Here is a 25,577-nt window from a genome sequence, read left to right on the forward strand (position 1 = left end):
ATTGGTTGCTGGTGCCAGGGCACTTCGACTTTTGTTTCCTCCAAAACCAGTCAGACAGGCAGGGACGACCAGACATACTTCAGCTATTGTCACATAAATATAATGTTTTTATCAACGGAGCCGATGCTATACGTTGTGTGGATTTAACTTTACACCTTCAAGTATTATAATTGTGAGTAAAACATTTTTTTAATTTGTATTTCCTATGGGTACAGTCAGACGCAGACACGAAGTGGAATCGCAGTGGATCCATTTCAACTATATTGTTTGTCAGAGAAATTTACGGAGCTAACTTAACGCTGGTGTGTTATCAGTTAATATTAATGGCCACTTCAGAGCATCACACACACTGTGACAACTCCTCAAAACGTCGTGAAATTGAGAATAAAGTATTTGTATCGTGGTTACTTTTTACAGGCTGTTGTAAGACAAGTGACGTTAGTTAAGTTGAAGTGCTTCGGTATGGCCATCATCAACATTGAAGTTGGTGTACAGCAGAGCTAGCTCCACCTTGTTTACTGTATGTAACGTTAGTTAACGTTATTGCTGAACTTGTTTCTTTTTTTCCATTTGAAGATATGGACATGTCTATCTAAAGTAGTCTATCTATGACGTTTATTTATCGACAGCGTTGTTGGTTTACCGTCAACGTACACATTGAGTTACTCCCTCACCAGAACCAGACGCTAGTCGACTGAGCAAGTTATTCAGTTATTAGCTTCCAAGCTAACTACTGCTATTTAATTAACATTTGCTGGAAGGTTGTTTGCAATGTGGACCAACTAATCTAATTAAAACATGTTACCTGTATATGAAGGTTTCTTGGTCGTTGTGTCCGTGAAGTTTAATCCTCGCCCATTTCATTCACGGTTTGCTGTCAGTCAGAGCAGGACACCCTTTGTTTTGTTTTTTAAAACCTGCTTCTTTACCGTCTTTTAGTAGCTTGTTCTTGTCTTTGTAACGTTATTCTTTGATTATGTAGCCATGAGGGTTCATCGTGTAACGTTGAATTGATGCGTACAAATGATTTAAGCGAGCCTTGCATAGCCGCATACTTAAAAAGACACACGCACACACGCGCGCACGAAATAATTGTATGGTTTTCATAGTGTGAACGATGACATTTATTTCTACGCTTGATTCCATGTCTGATATTGTGTTCAATGCAGCTCAATTTTACTTGTATGCATCGGTTTGAAGAATTGACTTATTATTAGACGTGTGAATTCATAGATCATGTAACTGTTAACACGATGTCGTCTTATTGGTGCATTTACATGCAGGAAAAATACTGTCCAGCAATTGGTGAGTTTGTGCAAATTACTGAATTATGTTGGCTGTCTTGGATAAGTTGTCTCTTGTTTTATGTCAGGCCCTACAGTCTGATACTGTATTTCTTTTGTGAAGCCTCAAGTGTTGAGGTGCCTTGAATTATTGATCTGATAAAAATATCATATGTCATAACCTCTGAATCCATTACTTAATGATATTATTATCATAGAGGGCCAGGGCCTTATCTGCTTCTTTACTGTCATCTAATCAAGTATATTTCTTCATCTTCTCCACTTCCCTTCTTTCAGATGTTTCTAGCTACATTTCAAAAGGTTGAGAAGTCTTTGGATGATGCACAGAAACTGCTGACAGAGATGATATAAGAGACAGTCATGAAAATAAACAGGACTAATCATGCAAATTAATTCGATGTACACACACACACTCTTCTTAGATTTGTCATAGCCACATATTAACGAAATAGGCTTTTGAAAAAACAACATGCATGAAAAGTAGACTTCTGATCAGTGTGAGTTCTTAAACTTTTGATGAGGAATACCGTGTCAATGAATGGTGTGCCTGTTGATTAGTAGTCTTATTAGATGCTCAGCCAACACCATGAAAGGCCTCCTGACGTAACACTTAAGAGCCGTGCTGGATAGGTGGAGATGGAAAAAAAACACCCAGGAAGACCATTCTGAGAAGGAAGGATTGGTGGAAATGAGAGTTTTTATTTAAATGGTGGAAACTGTGCATGGGCTGTGGTGATTATTACAAATATTTTCCTTTTTTTTTTATAATTGCACAAGCTCAACAAAAAAACAGCTGTTCACAAATCTGGTTTTGTTGGACAGAGAGTCCTGTAACATTTGCCAGGAGGAACTACCATGTAGTGGATCAGGTCTTGTTGTTGATTGGTTTCCTAAAAGTAGTTTTTGCCGCTTGGTTGGTCTAAAAGCTGTAGCTTGGATATGCAAGTGGACAACAGGACTCTCACTGGGAGGATAACAGCACACACACACACACACACACACACACACACACACGGAACCAAAACGGCAGAGTAGAGAGGCTTTGGGGGAGACAGTGTAGTGAAAAAATTATAACTAGATGTTATGATTTGAGTTAACGACAACTGCTCTTGTTACTATAAAACCTTTGCAAATTTAAATATCTTTATCAATACGTGTAAAATCGATATTTAAATGTTTTGGGCTTTTTGCCTTTACTTCGTAGTACAGCTTTAGTGAGAAAGGGAGAGAGGATGACATGCAGCAAAGGGCTGCGAGTCAGATTCAAACCTGCGCTGCTGCAGCACTTATCCTTTGTACATGCATCGCCCGCTCTACCAGGTGAGCTACCGGGGCACAAGCACAGTGTGTTAGGTTGGTTAATAGTGAGTTGTAACAAGCTAAAACAAAAGCCATCTTCATACTGTAAAGCTTAGTTTGCCACATTATAATTGTTTTTGATGAATTCTTGTAAACTTACCTGCTGGCCGAGACAAAGCCCCCCCCCCCCCTCCTTCAGCAGTGAATCACATCAGAGGACAGTCTGAAGGACTGATGCTGACTGATGTCTGTGTTCTTCTCCTTTCTAAACTTCGCTCGGTACAGAAACACGTTCTGCCAGGTTGATAATTCTTATCACGCTATGATGGGGACAAAAAGTAAACAGGCTGTCTTGCTGCCGTCTTGACAAAGTGCTCCAGGATGCTTTGCCGTTTGTGCACAACAGTTGTACTGCTGTGATGAGCCTTTTCCAATTTGTCCGAGTTTACAGGGCACCACATTGTTGGGACTAAAATACTTCCACCCTTTAGAGGATGGTCGGCGAGTTTTTTAGCTGCAGCTTGTTCTCCAAAGGAATCCACGCTTTGACCGTGCGCAGCTATTTTTGCGACGCACTTCATGCAGATGGAGACATATTTTAGTAGGTTTGTAAACGGTCCCAGCCATATTTCCAGTGAGATATTATTAAGTTTGTATAGTGACTTTGCTGTTGCAGCACTAGAAAGTACATTTAGCCTATTTATATTTAAGATATTAAATTGTAATCCTGTTCTGAATTTAAAGACGACCAGGCTGACGTAGGAAAAGTATAGTTAATATGCACACTACAATATTTAGTTATTATTTATCACAAGTCATATTGTCATCGCAATATTAAACAATGTTATCAAACATGGCAGATTTTCCTCATACCGTGCAGACCTAATATGCATGCATCATGTGTGAGAGATGGATACAGTGAGCCGGCCATTGTTTTGTTTTTGGAGACTCAATTTCTGTATCGTACATGTATGCTTCACTACGGGCTTATAACTATATGACTTGTATTTTGTGAAGCAATCTAGTTGCTGCAAGAAGAAGACCAATCCTCACCGCACAGATTTCATTTCAGCAACCAAAGCTACAAACTTAGTATATGTAAATAAACTCACATGGCCATTCACTCATGTCGATGATGCTTTCCCGTCTAGTGGGCACATCTTGTTGAGAAAATATTTTCACCAGCAGGCGCCATGTTCTTACCTTCACCGTCTCACGCAAGACAGCTTTTACCTACCGTCCTTGTTTCACATCATTTCTGACCCTATTCATTTTCTTTTTACATCACATTTGATTTGTATAATGTTTTGTCAATAAACTTTTCAGATTTGGCATAGGATTGGATTTTTAACATGCATGAATATAATAATAATAAATTAAACCATTTAACACCAACCACTTCAATTTGGCCAGAAACACACATTTTATTGGGGATCCACTAAAATGTCCACCTGTAGGTCTCACACTCACACACACACTCTCTCTGAGTGGCCATGGGCAACAAGTCCAGTGTTGCAGCTATGCTAACTGGGTAAACACGCTCAGGCCTGGTCTCCTTACAGGGCCTCAGTCTATTCAGCAGCTCTGTTGATATTCCACTGACGAGGTGTGTGTGGTGTCTAGTTAACTTAAAAATGTGGGTTAACATTTCCCTGCAGCTACAGCACATTAAACAATGTCTCCTGTTCCGTATTTGCCTATTGTAACACTTTATTACATGACGTGAACATGTTGACTGATTATTCAGTGTGGCTGACCTTTGAGGTAAAACCTGTGAGAGGAAAATGTCAAACACTTGTCTGCTGTGTACTGAAACCGTTTTGTTAGAGGTCATCACTGCCTTCACCCACTCATACCCTTTACTACTTTATAAAATGGGCTGATGCATAAGGTGCAGTGCATATTCCCTAAATGTGCATGTGTTCATTAGTGCTGTGTAGAGCCCCCCTCACCTCCTGACTGTCTGCCTGGATCACCGTAAGTTAGACTGAAAGTGTAATGAAATATTCCATTTTTTTAATATTCCTTTTGTTTAAGGCCCTGTCACACATATCCGTATGACAGAAACGTATGCTGGCGTATACAAAATATCGGCTATAGGTTGATATAAATGAAGGTTAAGTTGTGATCATTTGAAGGACGCAGACGATACGTCGAACACGCCAGACATACGGCCCTGTCACACAGTTCAGTATGACAGAAACATGCCGGCGTATATGAAGAGTAGCTCAAAATTAGTCAGAGTCCAAATACGTCCAACTTTTCCACAGCAGGTGTTGTAGCTGACGTATACTTAAGCAATAGCTGACGACAGGCCGTGGTATATAGTCATTATATCACAGTTAAGGGGCGTGGTACAACCCCCTTAACTGTGATATAATGACCATATATCACGGTCTGAAGTGAGCTATTGCTTTTATAAAACGGTTACCAAGTGTGGCAATATGAAAGAAAAATACACACTCCAATTTAAATAGTTTTTATTATTAAATAATGATGTTCAAAATAAAATAGTCCCTCCGCTGCCTTCTGCACAAAACATAGTGCTAACAGCTAGCGCGCTAACAGCTAGCGCGGTGTTCTGTTCGTTTTTTTTTCCATTTGGTCTACCTGCTCTTCACGTAGCTCTGCATGTCGTCTTTTAGGGGCTTTCTTCTCTGGAGATAGGCACTGATCGATCCACTCCTCCAGAGTAAAGCTTTGTAAGTTTGTTTCTTAACGGACGTAATTTAACAGCTGTAACGGTTGTAGCTTTTTCTCAGACGCGGAGGGATACTGACTTGTTGTGAAAAGTAACTACAATTCTACCTGTGATATACGCTCATTATACCACGGCTAAGAACCAATCAGATTGCTTGATTTGACATGTCCGTTTGATAAATAACGAATACATAACAAATTATTATATGTATGTCAAACATATTGATAGCTTATCACTTACTTATTTAAAACGTATCTTATCTTATCTTAGCTGGAAAAGTGCCATTTGGTTCACGTCATGCTGATGCTGGAGAACGGCTAGAATGAACTCTTGTCGCAGCCTCTCAGCATCCTCCATGCTCTCTGATGATGGGTTGATGTATTCATCAAGACATGCTGTGAAGAAGTGAGGATGAGCTACTCACAGGGACCCTATATACTATATTTAAACCCCAATAAGCTCCCAGAACACTAGCTGTACTGTAGAAACACATTTAATAAGTTACTCCGTTGTCAGGGATAAGTTTAACATAGGCTACTAATAGGGTATCCACTCGTTATCAATAATGGCAATTGGCTGTAGGGTTCACCGTCAGCCGACGTAGCCTAATACCGTATTCACGTATTTGGACTCTGACAAATTTTCATATACAGCCAGCATACGTTTCTGCCACACGGATATGTGTGACAGGGCCTTCAGTCATCTCTGCCTGCCCCCTCCCAACCATGCATCACTACTGGTGCAATAAATATAATCCTATATAATCTCTCTCTCCTTCTGATGGGTCGCCCTGCGCCCTGACTCATCCTTTTTCCCACCCCGGTCTCTGGGAAACTGTGAAGGGCATTTTTCAGTGTTGACTGATTTTATAAAGATTAGTCAAAGCCCTAATGCCTATTTGGTTTTGTATGTGAGCATTTACTTCCTGTTAAGAGAACCGGAGCAGATTCCCTCTTTCAAGCTCTAGATCAGGGGTGTTTCATTGAGTCTCATTTGAGTTCAGGGGCCACATACAGCACAATTTGATCTCAAGTGGGCCGGACCAGTAAAATCACAGCATAATAACCTAGAAATAACGACAACTCCAAATTTGTCCCTTTGTTTTAGTGCAAATATGTACAAGTACATTCTGAAAATGTTCAAATTGAATGAACCATCTTTTTACAAAACATTATGAACAACCTGAACTGTCTTAAGAAAGAAAGGTGCAATTTCAACAATATTATGCCTCAGTTTATCATTTACACATGTGCATTTACAGATCACAGTGTAGCTACAAAAACACAAAACATTTTGTCACAGGTATCTGGAACAGTATTTTACTTTATGATCAAAATAACACATTTTTACACTTTGCAAAATCATCCCGCGGGCCAGATTGGACCCACTGGTGGGCGGGCTTTGGCCCGCGGGCCGCATGTTTGTCGCCCCTGCTCTAGAAACTCCACTATCTGATACAAAAACTATCCAAGTAAACTTTTGACAATATGAAACACACAATTCAATATTGTTTGAGCTCAGATTTGAAAGGATTTGATATGTTCTCTGGTTTATGAAGTGTATTAGTTTTGAGTAAATCCTTTTAGAAAGAAAAAATCCAGTGCTTCCTCCTATTTGGATTTCACAGCATGAATCAGTAATGCACTTGAACAATAAGGCCACTGCCACACCACATCTAGTAAACATGGCGTTGCAACACTGGCTAACCTTTGGCCAGTTCTTAAGGAGGATGAAAGCTGAAATGTTGCTGTCTGGGCATAGTTTACATTAGATATGTTAACAGATTATGACTCTAGGCTACAAAAGAGACTAATAAAGATACACAGATTGGGAACAGCACAACCTTCTGTGGTATTTATTTTACTGCATTATTTTGTGTAAAAGAAGACATGAAACATAAATGTAAATCTGTGGTTAACTATTAATGAGTGCGGAACTAATGTTGGGGACTGGTGTCTATGTGAAAGGTGATCATTACCAGCAGTTAATCTGCTGTTCTGCTGAGGTGCTATTGAAAAATCGATTCATGTTAGAATCAAGATTCTCATCTTTTAAGATTCCAAATTTATTCACGACTTTTTTTAAATCGATTTTTAAAACTTAGATATGGCAGTAAGTGTTTCCCACAGAAATATATTATATTTGTGGCGGTATCAGATCTGGCTCTGTCCGTCTGTCCACCTGCTGCCAATGTGTTTATGAGAGAGCGTAAATCAATGCGCTGCACGCACCTCTACAATGTAATTAAAAAGTGGTGGCTTTGGGGAAGAAAACCAACCCAGAGCGTCATGTTGTTTTATACTATTTCTACTTTCATATGTTCAACAAAAAATTGTGCAGTAAAACAATGGCTTACAAGATTTATTAAAGATAAGTGGTGGCTCTTCATGGGATTGAACCTCATGTGTGCGTCATGTGTCACAGGAAGCCTGTCAGTCCAGGCGCCGCACACCGCTGTTGTCCCGCTGTGAGGCCTGAGGCTGCACCAGCAGAGCGGAGCCCTTCATCAGCTCCCCGGCGGCAACACTAGTTATTAGATCACGGATGGCGTTCTCTCGGGTGGAATGCTACAATATTTATATCTGGTTATAAGGCAGCATTTACATTTTTTATATAACCTGAACTTGTTATTCTAGAAGTCACTGAGAATGGAGAAATACTTTAATGTCTCCATAATAATTTGTGCAAGTTTAGCATGAATAAATGTTACCTATTGTCTTAGATGTGCCTTTGTGTGTTTACATATTGCAATCAGTTGATATAAGGTTTTCAAATACAAAAACTCCATAACCCTAAACACACTTTACTCTGCTTTCATGCCATCATGTGCCACACTGCCATTATTAGTGCACTGCAGACTGGAGTAGAACCTGAAATTAGCTCCAGCTGGTGGTTAAAAAATGCCCCTGTCCCAACTTTAACAGGATGATCGTTCACTTCCAGGTCAAATTGCTCTGTTTAAGTTTGAGCTCAGGGTATCCAGACGGCTAAGACTGAGTGTGAGCAGCTTTGAGAATCGTCTGGCCCACACTTCTGTGACGTCAACTATAGGGTGTGGTTGTGTGGGTTAACTGTGTGCATGTGTATGAATGTGCACATACGGCTCATCTTTGGTTCATTTTACACAATCCAGCCACATTAAGGTTGTTGTGTGGCCTTCATTGTGTTCTGTGAAACACCTAATGACTGATTTATTGTGACTGGTCGAAAACTGCACGTCAGCAAGTTTAGATGGACACGCACGCACGCACACGCACACGCACACGCACACGCACACACACACACACACACACACACAAGCAGTGTTAAGGCTGCTGAAACAGCATTTCTGTCAACAGTCTGTGGAGTGTCACAGTCTGCATGCATTCATCAGCCTGTGAAAACACATCTAACATGTCACTGTGTCTCCTATAGTTTCTTTAACCGTAGATGTGGATGTGACATAATGCTGCTTGACTGTACTGAGCTGCTGAAGAGTGAAGCATATGAATATATTGATAAAGGAGAATGGTTGGGATGCTGTACTATGGTTGGAGATTTCAAATTCTTACGCATTGTAGATAGATACTTTATTCATCCCAAGGGAAATTTAGGTTGTAGGTTGTAATAAAATAACCCAACCTGACATTAATTATTGGTATTAACTAAGACATGCTGGCCTGCCATGATTTAGGTCTGGCATGTAGATTTAGGTTGTTTTAAAGGATAAGTTCACATGTAAGTCCGTCACACTCGCATGCTCATACGTACACTGAGACAATTATTAGTTGCTGTAATTATTCCTCCTGTCCATATTGGTTACACACACACACACACACACACACACACACACACACACACACACACACACGGTGTTTACTTGCTGAGATAGTAAGACAAACTGAATGTTGTACTAAAAAGAATAACTTTAGAAGATTGTTGAAGTCTCATATTAGTTTAAGCTAAACCTCAGAAGTCTGGACTTTGTCCTCCTCAGGCCAGTATGGACAAGAGGAACAGTTACAGCGTCCAATAACTCTTCTGATGTAACTGAGTAATGTTTTAAGACAGAAAACATATAGTTACTACTTGTTTACGTTTACTGTCATCTTTCTCGGTAAATGAATTGTTCAACTGCAGAACATGCTGCCTCAGTATTTCTGTCACAGCTCTTTATTTATCAACTAGTTACAGTTACAGTTACAGTTACCGTTACATTCATTTGTGAAACGACAATTAACACGATAGCAACAGATAACAGCCGAGGCAGAGTTCTCCGATTTCTAATTAAAGTGGCCAGCAGCTCTTCTGGTCTCTCAGGATAAGTAGACTGGTAGAAGAATCCTGGATTCTGAGATGAGAAGCATTAGAAATATAATGTTAATAAAAAGATAAAAGAAGAAAGCAGAGGAGGAAATGAAGGCCCTGTCACACATATTCGTATGGCAGAAACGATGAACAATGTGACTTATTCTCCTTTTTCTGTTCTTGTTGTCGTTGAGCAGTAGGAGAGATTGTCCCAAGTAACTCCCTGGAGGTGCCAAACGAGGCCGCAATGTCGGTGACTGTTCATGAGAATCGCAAATCCCGCACTAGCACGGGCTCCATGAACATCTCACTGTTCCACAAGCCTTCGCATCCCGACAGTGTCCTGACGCACCTGAACACATTGAGGAAACAGTGCATGTTCACTGATGTCACTCTGTGGTCCGGAGATCGCTCTTTCCCATGCCACAGGTAAACATGCTGAAAACATCAGTGCATTGTCCTGATAAAATGTAGTGGACACAACCACCACAACACAACAACCAACCTTTCTAGAGACACTCTACATTCTTTTGGTGCTTTTCTTCTTCTTGTCTATATAACCTCTGCACCATTGAGCTTGATATGTTTGGGGACTAACAAAATGCTGTGTTTGTGTCTTGCAGGGCTGTCTTGGCAGCGTGCAGTCGTTATTTTGAGGCCATGTTCAGCGGAGGGCTACGAGAGAGTCTGGACAGTGACGTTAATTTCAGAGACAGTATACACCCCGAGGTACTGCTGCTGTCACAGAGGACAATTCCACCATGTTGTTCCTGTTGAACATTAAAGCTTCTGTGTGCTTCAGACAAAGCATTTTCCAACCAATTCTTGTGAAACCAACCTGAAGTCTATTTCCCCTTCCCCCAGTTGACCATCACTTTGCCACTGTTGGCAAAAGGGCCAAATGCTGATTTGATGCCTTTTTATTAGACAGTTAAAAATGGAGGGATGACGGGAAATGGGGGGGGGTAGAGCACGTAACAAAGGTCCTCAGCCGGACGTCAAACGGGTACAGTATGTTGCAGTTTATGGTTCGCTGCCTTCACCCTAAGACCTCCATGATGCCAGTCCATGCTGGATTTTTGAGAATGGTATTGATATTTGAAAGGACCTGTAAACATTATTTGAAAAGTGGTCCTCAGCCATGCTGAAACACCAGTTGAGCTGTTGTAAGCATCACTACAGATTGATCACCATGTTTTCATGTGACAACTCGTATGGGTTCTTGGTTGTAAGAGGTATGAGTAACTTGGCTATGTAATGTGGTCAGAACTGCTCATATGAACTGAGGCTGAGGTTTTGAGGCATGCAGAAGCCTTTAGAATGAGTCATTGTGTCACACTAAAATGTCATTGGTTAACTTTAATCCTCAACTCTTCCAGGTCTTGGAGCTTCTGCTGGACTTTGCCTATTCTTCTCGAGTCATCATAAACGAGGAAAACGCTGAGTCATTGTTAGAGGCGGGCGACATGTTGCAGTTTCATGACATTCGGGACGCAGCCGCAGAGTTTTTGGAAAAAAACCTGCACTCCTCCAACTGCCTGGGGATGATGCTGTTATCAGACGCTCATCAGTGTAAGAGACTGTACGAGCTGTCGTGGAGAATGTGTCTATTACACTATGAGACGGTAAGACATTTTTAAGCCATATAACTCCCTAATATCACAGAGATCATTGAAAAAAGAATACCTTCAGGGATTGAACCCTGTTGTGGGACTGTGATACACATTTCTATTTCTATTTGTCCAATCATCATGAATCTTGGTAGATATCCTAAGCACATGTTGAGGAATAGGTCTGCCACTTACGTACTTAACATACACATCCAGTTTCATTCACATCGGGTGAAGGGGGAGCAAAAGGTGGGACTTTGGATGTGCAATATTCAAAATGCTGCATGCATTGTATTGATGGAACAAGTGTGTGATTGGTCTCACTCCTGCTTTAGACAGAATTAAACCCTGAAGTGGCCTCCAAAACCCGCTTAATGCTACTTGTGGCTTTGATTTTGGCAGTACAGCAGCGTCTGTTGACCGAGAAAGGGTTAAAAACCGGGATTGCCGCTTGCTGCTATAGTAGTACCAAGACGACAACATACAATATGCTAGGTGGTCCATCCTCAACCTTTTGATCTCCCACTCATCTCAAGTAGAGTTGGCAGATGAACATAGACATACTGCACTTCTGAGATTATAATGTACAGATTATAATGTACAGATTTAATGTACGATGCATGTGATCACAGTGTTTGTCTGTGCTTTAGGTAAGAGAATCAGAGGACTTCTATAGTCTCTCTAAAGATAAGCTGCTGGAGCTGATTCTCAGTGATGAGCTGGAGATAGAAGATGAACAGGTGAGTGATACTCTTTCCCTTCCTGTTGACTTATTGAAAACCTGTTTATCAATAAAAGAAAGTGTGTTTTCAAATGCATTTAGTTCCATCCCTTATAGCAAAGGATGGCGTGACGGCACACCTCCAGACAAGCTAAATGTGTCTGTTTGAATATTTAAATGTTGTTTTATCTTGGGGCAGGTTGTGTTTAACTCCGTGCTGCGGTGGGTTCGATACGACTTGGAGGTTCGGCGTCACCACTTACCAGAGCTGCTGAGGGGCATCAGGTTGGCTCTGCTGCCGTCTGAGTGTCTGCTGGAGGCTGTAGCCTGTGAAGAGTTGGTGATGGCTGACAAGAGAAGCAGGTAGGCTGTGTCAGGGATCCTATACATCCTTTCTTCACATATAAAGGTATAACAATAAAAAATAATCTGCATGTGTATATGTAGTTAGTTAGTGTGAACATCTTGACAGCAGGGCTGCGTTCTATACGTCTCGTGTATAAATTGTTTGCAACTATTAATCGTTTTAACAATAATGGTTAGTTGCAGCTCTATATTTAATTCTGTTGCATCTGTGAAAACAGTCATTTTGATCAGCATCCAAATACTTTTTAAAGTAGAACTTGTCTTTTGAGGAGACTTGTGGGAACATGTTGACAGGCCCGGCTTCAGTAAAGACATATTTGACAAATGTGTCTTCTCAGATCTTGTTTTAACTCTCCTCTGCAGGTCAATAGTAGAAGAGGCAATGCAGTGTAAGAAGAAAATCCTTCAGAATGATGGAGTAGTGACTAGTCCGTGTGCTCGCCCACGTAAGGCAGGACACACACTGCTGATACTGGGAGGCCAGACCTTCATGTGTGACAAGATATACCAGGTGAAGGAGACACGCAGTCCTTTTATACTTGCATGTCCTGTTTATGTGTTGTATAAACTGTCCTGTTCCCAGATTATAGTTTAACTCAGAGGTCTTAATTCACTATGTGACATCACAGGAGTTTATCAGAAACACATGTCATACTGCTTGCTTAACATACATAATGCATTAATCTGATGGAGACTCACTGCCATTGTATGTCCTGGTTTAAGATGCAAACCATGTAATCACAACGTCAGCCGGCCATTAATAGACAGGTTGGTGGTTAGATTGAAAAACGAAGCCAATGCTAAAGTGCCTTAAACCAAAGATTGTATAGAAGTCTATGAGAAAATGACCCGAGACTTCTTCAAAACATCATGGTGTTCATTTTGTAACATATGATGCCATTTAGAGTACAATGGGCGATAAAGCAGGGTATGCTACTGTATATTTAAAATACTATAGTGAATAATAATAAACCAGAGCAGGTTCTCTGAACGGGGAATATCAAAATTGCACGCAGTCAACATGGCCTACATCTCATCTGTGTAAATGAGGTCATTTCTATTGTGGAACCATTTTTAGGTTGACCATAAAGCCAAGGAGATCATACCTAAAGCAGACCTCCCCAGCCCCAGGAAGGAGTTCAGTGCGTGTGCTATTGGCTGTAAGGTTTACGTCACAGGAGGAAGAGGATCAGAGAACGGAGTTTCTAAAGACGTCTGGATCTATGACACTGTCCATGAAGAGTGGTCTAAAGGAGCACCCATGCTAATAGCCAGGTGAGCTACATATGTTTTCTTTCGGCTCAACATATCTCGCTAACCCACTCATCTTGCTTCGTAGTACAGCCCTTTGTTCTTCAAGTATCGCTCAACTAATTCAGGCTAACATGCTTTTATCAAGCTAAAATAGAGTTTACTCTCATCCAGCTAAATTGGTGCTTTAGGATTGATTTGCTAATCATGTATGAAGTTATCTAGAATAACAATAAGGGGTCATTATTATAGCAACACTTTCATTATACATGTAAGAAAACAAGACGGTGTATCTGAAAGTTACTTCATCTATGGGGTTCAGCCTAAAACGTCCTGGTCATGATCTAGCTCACTGTCAATAAAGCCCCTCTGCCAGTGAACAAAAGTCCCCCTAACACCCACTAACATTTGACTTTTGCGTTTAGTGGAAAAAGTTTTTCATCTTCTCTCAAAGGCATCCATTCCTGGGACCAATGACTCTGCAGTAGTCGCGGTATACATCGGCTCCAGCTCCGATCGGCAGAGATAGAAACATGACACCCGGGTGCACACGCTAAGTTTTGCAGCTTTCTGATGCTTTGGCAACACATTTAAGTGAATATATAATCCATTAAATCAACAGGGATTTGGACAATTATTATAATTTATGAGAATACAAAACATCACAAAATACACTTCATTTAAACTTTACAGAAACCAAATGAAACTCCTCAGAACCCTCTTTGTATGTCTGGACTGTTCAACGATCACCAACTCTGGTTTGAGAGTTTGAAAGCGAGACTGAATAAGTAACCGTTATAAAAGAAGTAACCAACGTTATTTACTAACCTTGTTTTGTTGCGTTTGTGACGTTGAACATGGCACACTGGAAAGAGAAAAGAGAAACATGCCTGTCTACTGGTAATGGGGATGGAGTCTGTTGTCTAATTTTAGCGGGTTTTCCTTTTCTTTTCATTTTGAACCTGCATGTACACGCACATTTTGACCTGTCAATAGTCTAATCTGGATAACTTGGTTATTCACGTTTTGAAGAACGAGGCCACATGAAGTGATTCTGACTGGTGTCGCAGTGTTTAGGCATTACATCATTTGCAGCCATATCAGAGGTAGACCACATGACACAATGTTTTAATGAAAGGTCAATATCATCAAGCCCATACATCTAAATTATCCACACACACACACACACACACACACAGACAGAGCCAGGGTTCATTGGTTTCATATTGGTTAGCATATAGAATTATTATTATTATGAATTGTGGATCTCAACCTTTTTGCTGTTGGATGATGAAGACCAAGTTCTGTAGTTGTGACCACAGCTGAGGAACGATGGAGGAAGTGAAACCTATGATCAGAATATTCCCTCCTATAACTCTTCCTCGCATTGGGAACACTTCTATAGCGAAAACAAACTATTCCCCATGGTTGAGAACCAATGGTCTAATGTATAAACACAGGTGACGTGGGTATTCTCTTGTCCAGGTTTGGCCATGGTTCAGCTGAGTTGGAGAACAGTCTCTACGTTGTTGGAGGTCACACAGCCATAGCGGGAGTGTTTCCTGCCTCTCCATCTGTCTCCCTCAAACAGGTATTGACTTCTTTATGAGAATAGTTTCAGAATTTACCATTTCTACTATCCATATTCACAAATGTGCACACCTAATACAGCCTGTAATCTGGTTGTTATAAGGTCGGACGTGGACTCAACTTGGAAACATTATTCGCCTCTTAGCCGTATAACATCAAACATGACATGCATTATGTATAACTGTGTCAATTTTTCATAGGTCGAGAGGTATGAACCTCTCAGTAATAAATGGACTATGATGGCTCCTCTACGAGACGGAGTCAGTAATGCAGCTGTGGTCAGTGCCAAACTCAAACTCTTTGTTTTTGGAGGGTCCACCATACACAGAGACAAGGCCTCCAAGGTTGGTGGATTTATATATTTACCTTCTTTACACTTCCTTTACAAGGCAGCCTTTAATATCCCATCATTTCATTTCAATGAAATACCAAACTATCTTCCCTGTGTCATTTAATAGCCACGATATTAAAGGGAGTTTATGTGTTTGCATTAATTATAATGTGAGACGTACAGAATATATTGGCACATTCCACTGTATGGTATGACATCTCCATGCATTAATAGGAAGACTAATACCACAATGAGTGTTCCTATGTTTTCTATCTCTAGGTACAGTGCTACGACCCTGTGGGTAATCGCTGGAATATTGCGGCTGAATGCCCCCAGCCATGGCGCTATACAGCGGCTGCTGTCTTAGGGAGCCAGATCTTCATCATGGGTGGCGACACTGAATTCACTGCTGCGTCTGCTTATCGCTTTGACTGTGAGACCAACCAATGGACTCGAGTGGGCGACATGACGTCTAAACGGATGAGCTGCCACGCCGTGGCCTCGGGAAATAAGCTGTATGTGGTTGGAGGTTATTTTGGGACGCAGCGGTGTAAAACATTGGACTGTTACGACCCCACGTCAGATAGTTGGAACTCCATCACCACTGTGCCTTATTCACTGATCCCCACCGCCTTTGTCAGCACTTGGAAACACCTACCTGCCTAACTCGGAGACACCAGGAGCCAGTAATTCCAGGTACATTCTCAAAACTGACACTCACAAATTGGTTGAAAACATCAACCCCCCTCAGATTAATTTGACAGATCACAGTGGTTGTCTAACTGCCAAACTACACTGACTGTGTTGGGCTTTGAGCGTGACCTACACTCGATACTGTGCCATACTGTGTACTGAATGCATCTTCTGTGGACACACAGAGCACTGAAGCTGCTGCTCTTGTGCAGACATTTTGTTTACCTGCCAAAGGTGTGCATCCACCTGCATCTTTGCATTGTCTTGATGTACCTCATTCAGTTTCATTTTGCTCTTTATGATGAAAATATGCAGCCAAAAAAAGACTTTCTTTCAAAGTGGAACACAAACATACACATAATTAAGGCTATTTATTTTCTGTTGTCACCACTTTCCACTAAAAGAAATAACTATATGATTTAAAAGAAGTATATTGGTTGATTGATTAATTTTGTGCCCCACTCACCCAAACGTTGTTGGCCTTTATTCTTATGATGGTAAACTGGCACACACATGTCTCACTGTAGATAAGCACTCACTAACTCACATAGTTTTTCTTTGTTACATTTAGAAAGAGTACGATGTTTCAAGGCAAAATTGTCTCCTCATCGTGTACATGAAGTCAACAGTCCCTCCTGTAGGTGTGGCTGCACACACAGAATAAGTGCACATCTCCAGGGCAGACTCAATCAATCGTGTAGTAAATACCATGCAAGCCAGCATTGTGTCATTTATCACACAATCTAAATGCTGAAGCCACATTCGTCCAAACAAAAATGAATATCTTATGTAGAGTAAGTTGTTAAAATACAATACTGAATGAGAGAAATGTCAAAAGTTACAAAGTTGAAAGAAATAAAAGAATATATATGTTTAGCTCGCTGTAAAGCCACGAAACGAAAGGGTGAAAAAACTGTAGGGTGTTAAAGTTCTTCAAATAATTACAACATAAAACCACCAACAACATGCCATCATAAGCCATCAGTAAAAAACCATCTTAAATGTCTCTTTTTATAGAACTTAATTAAGTTGTGACTTCACATCCTTGTCTCCAGATCTCATGCATCACAGTCGGCACTTTCCAGAGGATAATGATAAATGATGGAGTCTGCATCTCTCAAATGATTTACTGATGGTATGTTTGCTCAGTGAACTGGACAGTAGTAAACCCAACAGTACTTTAACTGATGTTTGTCATATGGAGTATCTGCACTCCACATGACAAACACACAAGTACAGAAATCCACAGTGTTAATAAAAGCTTTTAGGCTGACTCGGTGCTTATCGTTGAATTTAAATATTAGTCTCTGACCTTCCTCTAAATCACACATACAGTCAGTAACCACAAAAATAAAAACCTGACCTTTGGTCCTATTAACAGCTGTCACACATTGTGGTGAGGATGCTCCTTTCTGACCACTGGCCACAGTGACTCTAAGTTGCCCGTGAATGTGAGCATGGACGGCGGTCTGGCTCTGTGTCAGCCCTGTGATTGACTGGCGACCTCTTGCCCAATGTCAGCTGCATCTGGATCTGATGGATGGATGTGATTTGTGTTCAAGAGTCGGAGATGAGATGAGACGTATAGTGCTACACACAGCTGCCTTCAACCTAAAACAACACGCAGCCAAAGGCACAGTAATTACATACAAATACAATACAAGAAGAAGAAATAGAGTATGTAAGATAAGAACAAGAAAAGCAAAGGCATTTTAAAAATGAGACTAACAATTGTAAAAACCCAGAGAGTAAATTATGACCAGCCTACTGAGGTCAAACAGGGAAGAAGAAGGAGAAGAAGAAGAAGCTTTCTTCCTGTGGTTATGTTCTCCAGTGGGACTGCAGCATATAAATATCCTCCATCCATATCCACCCACTGATGCATCGTCAGCCCCCTCCTTCCCCTTTTTAAAAAATTCATGTTATGAACCTGGAGTCCCAGATCCTGCTCGTCCGTCTTACTTCCAGCTCCTGTATTTCTGTCTCATTCATTCATTCATTCATTCACTCATTCATTCATTCATTCTCCTGACCTTGTCTTGTTTTAGCTGTGATGTAATGCTTGGGGGTGGATCATACTCCAGCACTCAGAGCAGCAGTAACAGCAACCGTTCCCATGGGTCTCCACTGAGCCTGGCTAATTGAGAATTGACTGCTCAGTGTCAGCAGTGTTTGCCTCACTTTGTTTCTATGGTTATGATTTATTCATCATCAAAACAGGACATGAAGCAAAGACTTAATACCTCCATTAAAAGCCATTTTGGTAATATTATTATATGTAACGGAATGAGAGTGATCCACACAAATCCCCTCAACGAACTATTGTCCTACTGTTACATTGAGTTAGGGTCAGATGGAGCAACTTCTCGAACAAACACAATCTCTTTGTTTCTCTCGCTGCTCGCTGATCAACACATTCAGCACAATCAGGTGATCTAGTTGTACAGTTTGTTGCTTCCTCTCTCTGTTGCCTTTACACATCCCAGCTGCCGTCACAGCTGAGGTCAAGATAATCCATTGTTGGGGTTTAGACCTTTTTTTAAAGCTAGTTTATTTTAGAAGCCATTTTTGTTATGTGTTGGAGGACAAAAAAAAAAGAAAAGAATGTGGCATCTGTGGCCGTCGCAGGACTGTAGCAAGGTATTCCATCCTCCAGCAGTAGTCTCGTGGACTCGTCCTCCAGCAATAACGCTCTCCGGTGGACCGTCCTCCAGCAGGAAACGTAACATACATACACTACTGTTGTTTTAGAATGGTGAAAAAAAAGAGACTAATTTGCACAATGTTTTGGTCTGTGACTGCAACAGTAGGATTAAGAAGCCCTTCTTCTTTAGGCAGCGCTGCCGGTGTTCACGCAGGCTTAGGATCACTCGAGAATATGATCCCCTTAGTACCCCTGCTGCTACCATTCCCACTGCACCATTTCCAGCTCCACAGCACATGTTTTCACTGCTCTTGCTCTGAAAGCTGCATTTCAAGTCGGGCGTCATAATATTTAGCAGCACAGAACCAGTTTTAAGCTAGAGCTTATTTTCTTAATGGATGGATGACAGCAGATTAGTATATATTCAGAGACCCAACTGTATCTTAGCCAAGTGAGATGCACTGAGGCAGGGTGTTTTACAATCCTTCTCCCCATTTCACCCACACAGAGTATAATCTATGTCAGGGGTCACTAACAGTCCGGACCCAGACGCCGACCTATCCGGACCCGGACCTATAATCAATAAATTATTGAGGCGCAGCTTTTCTCGTTTTTACGGCACTGGTTTAGCGGTTCAGAAAACTCAATTACCAATTACATGCGAATTAAGCCATCCCACGTGATGCTACTCAGCCAATCAAATCTGTGCATTCCAGGCGGCAAACCTGGATATAGTTCAATGTTAAGTGACAATAAATATTGTTTAAATGTTTTTAAATTGTACTTTCTTTATTAGATCTGACAGTCAGTTGTTGATGACGTGCAGACGTTGATACAGCTACTACGCTGCTTCAATATATCTCACACTAATTCATAACGCACGTTAGACATTATGATGCTCCGGACCTTTGCTTGCGGAAATTTTCTCTAACTGGACCTCTTAGAAATGTTAGTTGAATACCTCTGATCTATGTGAAACTAGAGATATCACGATACCAGAAATGTAGACCCTGTTTATACCTTCCATTAGAATGTGTGTCCAGTGACCACATGTGATCGGATCTCACTTCCTCACTATATATGTGAATAAACTTGTACATCATTTTTGTTTGCAATGACCGAATGCATTGTTGTTTTTAACTGGCGAGAGGCAGCAATGCACTTCCCGTGGCTGTAATGCAATGACAACATGTTACCAGTAAAGAATATGACGTCTTTGTTGCTATTATTTAATTACCTTATTAACCTTTGGGAAACAGCTGGAGACGAGAAAATGTAGGAACAAAAGGAGAGCCCAGGCTTTTAATGACATATTTTCCGTCCTTGTCGGGGATGCATTAGCATTTACACTACAAAGATATGTGTTTTTAAATGCATCCCACACCACCTCGACAAGTGGTTTGAGTGATCAGATCACAATGCGTGTATTAGTTTTTAGAGCTGTCCACTTGGGATTGGATCACCCAGACGCATGTTATTGTCAGGTGTGAACAGGGTTTTAGTAGTCTATACCTATACCAGAAATTCCACGATTCTTGATACCCAATTCAATACGATTCCTCCTTTTATTACCGTTTGCTTACTTGTTTTTGTTAGGAAGTTAAAGTGATCATAATTCCCTCCCATCTATTTTACAATGCTGTGAAAACATTTCCTTTTTAAACAATTCTATTTAGTTAAGTTTCTCGCCAAAAACTAAATTTCACAAGATTACTTTTGAACACTTCATGATAACATTATCATTTACCTTCGGCCACTGCTCATTTTTACTGAATAGAGCTTGAACACATCATGATGTAACGCGATGTAGCCTCCGTTAACATTAGCTGTTAGCTCTGTTATTTAGTCGAGCAGGAATGTGCTGTTCACCGCCTGCTGACGTTAACTAGCTCTCCTCTTGCCCATTTCAACACTGATTTGATGTTCACAATGTAGCATCAAAATCTGTGTGTGAGTAACACGTTTTCTATCGCTCCCGGGACGACGGGACACTAAGTCTCGAGCCCCCTGGTACCTGCAGTACTGTAGAAAAAGAGTAGAGAGATAGATACTGTATTGATCCTGAGGGACATTTAGGCATCCAGTAGCTTAAAAGACATATAACATTACACATCTGGCCCCCACCCCCCTCCCTTTAAAAAGTAAGTAAAAATAAAAAAAGCGATTAAAAACTGTACAATTTTAAATACAAAAGTAAAAATGCAGGCTGTTATAAATAATTACAAAAGTACACTGCAACATTGACCACTGTTCTTGTGTATTTGACACCACTATTTGTTTTTGTGCTCATGTTTATTCCAGTCTGCGCATGATGTGTGTTAGTGTGCATGTGTGAGTCATGTAAGGATTAAGCGTTGTATGGGCGAGCTCGCTAAAAACGCGTCAAGATTACTGAGACATAATCCCACAAACACAGAAATGTCCGCCTTTGAGGAGGAGGAGGAAGAAGAGAGGGAACGACTTAGGGAGGAAGGGGTTCAGACTTAGTTAAGGAAACTAAGTCCAAATGAAGAAATAGAACCACCCTCAGATATAGTTATTCAAACTTGTACATCATATTTGAAAGTTTGTTTTTCAACCAACAGTTCCTCCCTCTGTGCTCTTTTAAGAATTCTAGGATTTTGTATACAGGACAAAGTTTAATTTTTTTAAGAAAGCCCAACATATTTTAAATCCTCCACAATTCACTCGAAGTATGTTCTTGAGAAAACACATTCAGAATACATCCTCTGCTCTGTGTTACAATAGTTAATCAGGGCAGCTAGCAATGGGGACGTGTAGTGTTAGGGTGTTATTGATACTGCTACTTTTAACAAACACCTATACTGCTTATTGCTCTGTTCTTCCTGATTACTGTAGAAGAAATGGTAACACCAGTAGAGGGAGGAGGGGCTGCTCGGTCCTCTTGCTGCTCTCCAGATTTCATACCAACTTGATTACAAAACATTAATGAACCAACTTGAACTTGAAGACACTTGACTTGACAGTGAAAGCCAACATGAATCAGAAGAGTTGACCCTAATCCTGACCCACACAGAGAACATCCAGGCAGTTAACCAGGTGGAACAAGAAAGAAAACATTAAGCTAATAAGGGAGCCATGAAAGCTTGTGGATTTATTACTGGAATCAGATTGCATCCATCAGACACAGAAACAGTTGCTGTGTTGATTCATGGGACGGTTGAAACTGCTTAGGATAGATGTACACAAACATGATCAGTGGACTGATGGCCACCCTGTTCTTTGACTGAGGACAGTCCTAATCTTTCTCTCCTGTCTTTTTCCAGCGTTGATGTCCACTGAGGAAGGACTCCTTCTCCCCCCTGCAGTCAGCAACTGGTTGAGGCCGGAACTGCACACACACGACCAACCCTTACAAAAACATGCTGCAGCTCACAGACTGACTCAGTCCTGAGTGGTGTGGTACACAAGCCAACAGCACAGCACCCAGGTCTTAACACACACAGAGAGAATGACTCTGCATGTGACGCTTCCTAAATAATGTGATACTCCTCAAACAGAGACTTTGATGAACCTGTCTGATGGTGCGCTCATACAAATCTCACCTGAGTGTTTGTGTTGGTTGTGTGTAGGTTTAGTCTCAGGCCATGTTTCTTTAATGTTCTTTAGAAGTCATGAAATCCATTACTAAACCATTCCAGTGTAAAGACGTGAACTGTAATCCATGACATTGACATACTACAATGGTTTCCCCTCAACGATACAACAGAAATGAAAGAACCTAAAGCCACTTCTTATTTCAGGTTGCACTATATTTACTAGTATTACTACCACATCTGCACCAATGTTAATGGGAGGACTGAGTTTGAGAGTTTTGAGTCCCATCAAGAGCGAATTTAAACAGCCATCTCTTTATCATCTACATTAAGAAAAGTCTCCTTCTGGTGGATCAGTACGTCGGGAACCATCAGTGTAGACAAAGACTATTTGGCTTCCCTGCATTTGATTTGAAACCGTATCTTTATAAAGCAACATACAGTAATCAGTATTTTTGCGATGAAGCGCCCCTTCAGTTACATTTCATGTAACATGTCATGTTCAGAGCAATTCATGTATACACCGTTTTGGAAATGCAGACAGCCGTACACGTGCGTTTGTGACGATTTATATTACTTATGAAGCGTTTCACCATAATCCGCTTTGTGCCGTAAAGCCTTACGCACTTCTCCCGGGTACGACTCACGCACCAAAGTTACAGAGTGCAAGAACAGACAAGAACATTCTCCCTGTTACAAGTCACCGTATCACCACAATGATTTTGAAGTTCTCATTTCAAGGTGAAAATATTTAGATAATGTTTCTTTAATTTGCGACGTGTACATGAACTATTGTCAGTGGAATACTGAACGTTATTAGTAGTTTCAGGTTTAACTTGTTTGTCAGATCACCAGATATACAGTTCACACAGTAACAGCTGCATTTAGAGCTTGATAAACAAAGTGGTGGAAATGATGTGATCATGTTAAACATGAATACAACTGTTAATTATGTTATTTTGACCAAAAAGTGATCCATTACTAAATACACCTTACCCCGCTCAATTTATGCTGAGCAATTGACTTTTCTAAAAGTCAAACGAGTCCTTAAAGTGGTCATTGCTATGTTTGTTCAGAGTGATTGGACTTGAGCAGTATTTATTCACTGCTCAGTACAGGGAATGTATATAAATGCAGTCCACTCTGTAGGCTGTAATCATTGTGGCTACACATTCACACAACACAGCAAACAGACGAGCGAACATTTTAAACAAACTCGACACTAGAAAAATGCAAAAAAGAATCATGCGTTTTCAATACTGATGAAAGCAATGATATAATAATAATAAGTTGAAGGATGCAGTAAATGGGACACCTGTCACACCTGTAAACATGGGATCTATTGAAGGCGAGACTGAAGTGTACTCTTTTTTAATAATAATAATCGACTGTTACCACAAGATGGCGCACTAGTTTGCTGTTGCACAATGAGGTGGATCTTGTGACCGTGGTAACAGTGTTTCTCAAGTCAGCTCAAGTGCCACATAGTCTTAGTTAACTTAATGTAGCATCCAATATATGGCCGAATATGTCAAAGTCTCATGTGGAGATGCAGAAACAGATCTCTGCTGGACGGGTGCCCAAAGTCCTTTGAATGACAGTAATTCTTACCTTTGCCTTTCCAGAGTGCCAAAAAGATCTTTGCTGAGCTCTAAAACAACATTTTCCAATCATTTCCGTTATGCTTTTACATCCAACAATAACGTAGAGGCACAGGAAACACATTAGGGAGCATGATCTGTGGACATCTCCAGTTGCACGTGCATTGTGTATTTCCAGTATCAGGTTGCATCAGGTGAAATAGTACAAGAGTTGTTCGTCTCACATCAGTCATTAGGGAAAGTCTTTGATTTCAGACATCATGCTATTTCTGTTTTTTTAAGAGCAGCAGAGAGCAGCCTCTTGTACAGCGTGTTCTGCAGAAACCATCACTGCCAACCTTTGCAGTTTATATTTCTATCAATGCATTCATTAGCGGTGATGTGTCTTTGTCCCACAGGTGTGATGTATTTTCTACATGCTGAAGATAACACCAGCTGTCACACTATGAACAAATGGATGAACATGAGTTCCGCAGGACACAGATGCATCATGGCTGTTATGTTGTATTGTCTCTGTGATGCAGTAGTTGCTGGTGTTGTAAGTCCTTTGCACTTGTTCCCTGTCCAACTGTTAAAAGAGCTGCCACGAGGAGACTACACACTGGTAGTGTAGAAATCTCTTTCATTTGTCTCCACTTGAATGAATTGAGTTTGATTTCAGCTGCTGCACTGAAGCGAAGGGATGTTCAAAAAAATTAGAATTTGAAAAAGTGAGAAGGAACATGTTTTTAAAAACTGAGGATTTTTGCAATGATATGGAAAAACAAAAGAAATGTATTTGAGAAAAAGATTGTTGGAAACTATGTTTTTATTATTGAAAATAAACATTGACTCACTTTTTAAACTTCTTGAATGTGAAGAGGTTGATGAAAGCATCTTCAGGTGGGGCAACATTTATTTATTTGTGTTTCGATGCCGCAGTGTCTCTTTGAACACATCAGTTATCAAACAAGGGGAAATCATGCAAATCTTATTGCAGCAAATTAAAAGGTGCATTATAAAGTCACGTTAACATCTGTCCATTCAGCACCACACATTTTATTGTTCTCCGGACTTCGCTCTCTTTTTCCATCAGTGGCTTCCTGCTTGAATTATGGGTTTTTTTGGACTTCTGAAAGTTCACAGCAGGTCCAGTCCAGTGTGATATGAACCAAACAGCCAATTAAATACTTCAGTATGTAAGTGAGACCTTTTTAACTGTTTACAGCAATCTTCTTTCATCAAACTTTCATCAAGTGTTCGATGGTAGTAAGCAAAGCTGCTGTTTGTTATACTTGAACTGATGTTACACTTAACTTATTGTGATTATTTATTCATTAAACTCACTATGATGCGTCCAGGCACGTTAGCTGTTAGCTATTAGCCTCTGGTATCAGAGGCGCTATTGACTTGCAGTGAGGTGTGTTCAGGCTCTATTCAGTAAAAATGTGTTTTGGACGAAGGTATAACATGAAGTATTTAAATGTAATCTTATAAAAAAGTAGGGTTTTTTTGCGATAAACTTGAATCAATACAGTTGTTTGAAGGAGATATTTTGAAAGCAATACAAAATAGATATTAGAGCGGGAATTATGACCTGTTTAACAAACAAAACAAAAAACAGTATGCAAATGGTAATGCAC

General features: G+C 40.6%; 1 protein-coding gene across 2 annotated transcripts; it reads left to right on the forward strand.

Moving 5' to 3' along the window:
• Positions 1 to 24,799, forward strand: enc2 (ectodermal-neural cortex 2). 2 transcript variants are annotated; one of them, XM_029434277.1, is made up of 12 exons: positions 1 to 172; positions 9,789 to 10,020; positions 10,215 to 10,320; positions 10,971 to 11,216; positions 11,852 to 11,941; positions 12,122 to 12,285; positions 12,652 to 12,799; positions 13,367 to 13,563; positions 15,025 to 15,130; positions 15,330 to 15,473; positions 15,740 to 16,156; positions 22,085 to 24,799. In XM_029434277.1, exons 2-11 carry the CDS (start codon positions 9,839 to 9,841, stop codon positions 16,124 to 16,126), a joined length of 1,770 nt encoding a protein of 589 aa, XP_029290137.1. In that variant the 5' UTR covers positions 1 to 172; positions 9,789 to 9,838; the 3' UTR covers positions 16,127 to 16,156; positions 22,085 to 24,799. The 2 variants fall into 2 exon arrangements, 1 of the variants encoding a protein (XP_029290137.1); XR_003832400.1 differs by lacking the exon at positions 1 to 172 and adding an exon at positions 17,209 to 17,288 and having other exon boundaries at positions 9,839 to 10,020.
• Positions 24,800 to 25,577: the final 778 nt, after the last annotated feature.

Source organism: Cottoperca gobio, chromosome 6, assembly GCF_900634415.1.
Source record: "Cottoperca gobio chromosome 6, fCotGob3.1, whole genome shotgun sequence".
In the NCBI taxonomy this organism is placed as follows: Eukaryota; Metazoa; Chordata; class Actinopteri; order Perciformes; family Bovichtidae; genus Cottoperca; species Cottoperca gobio.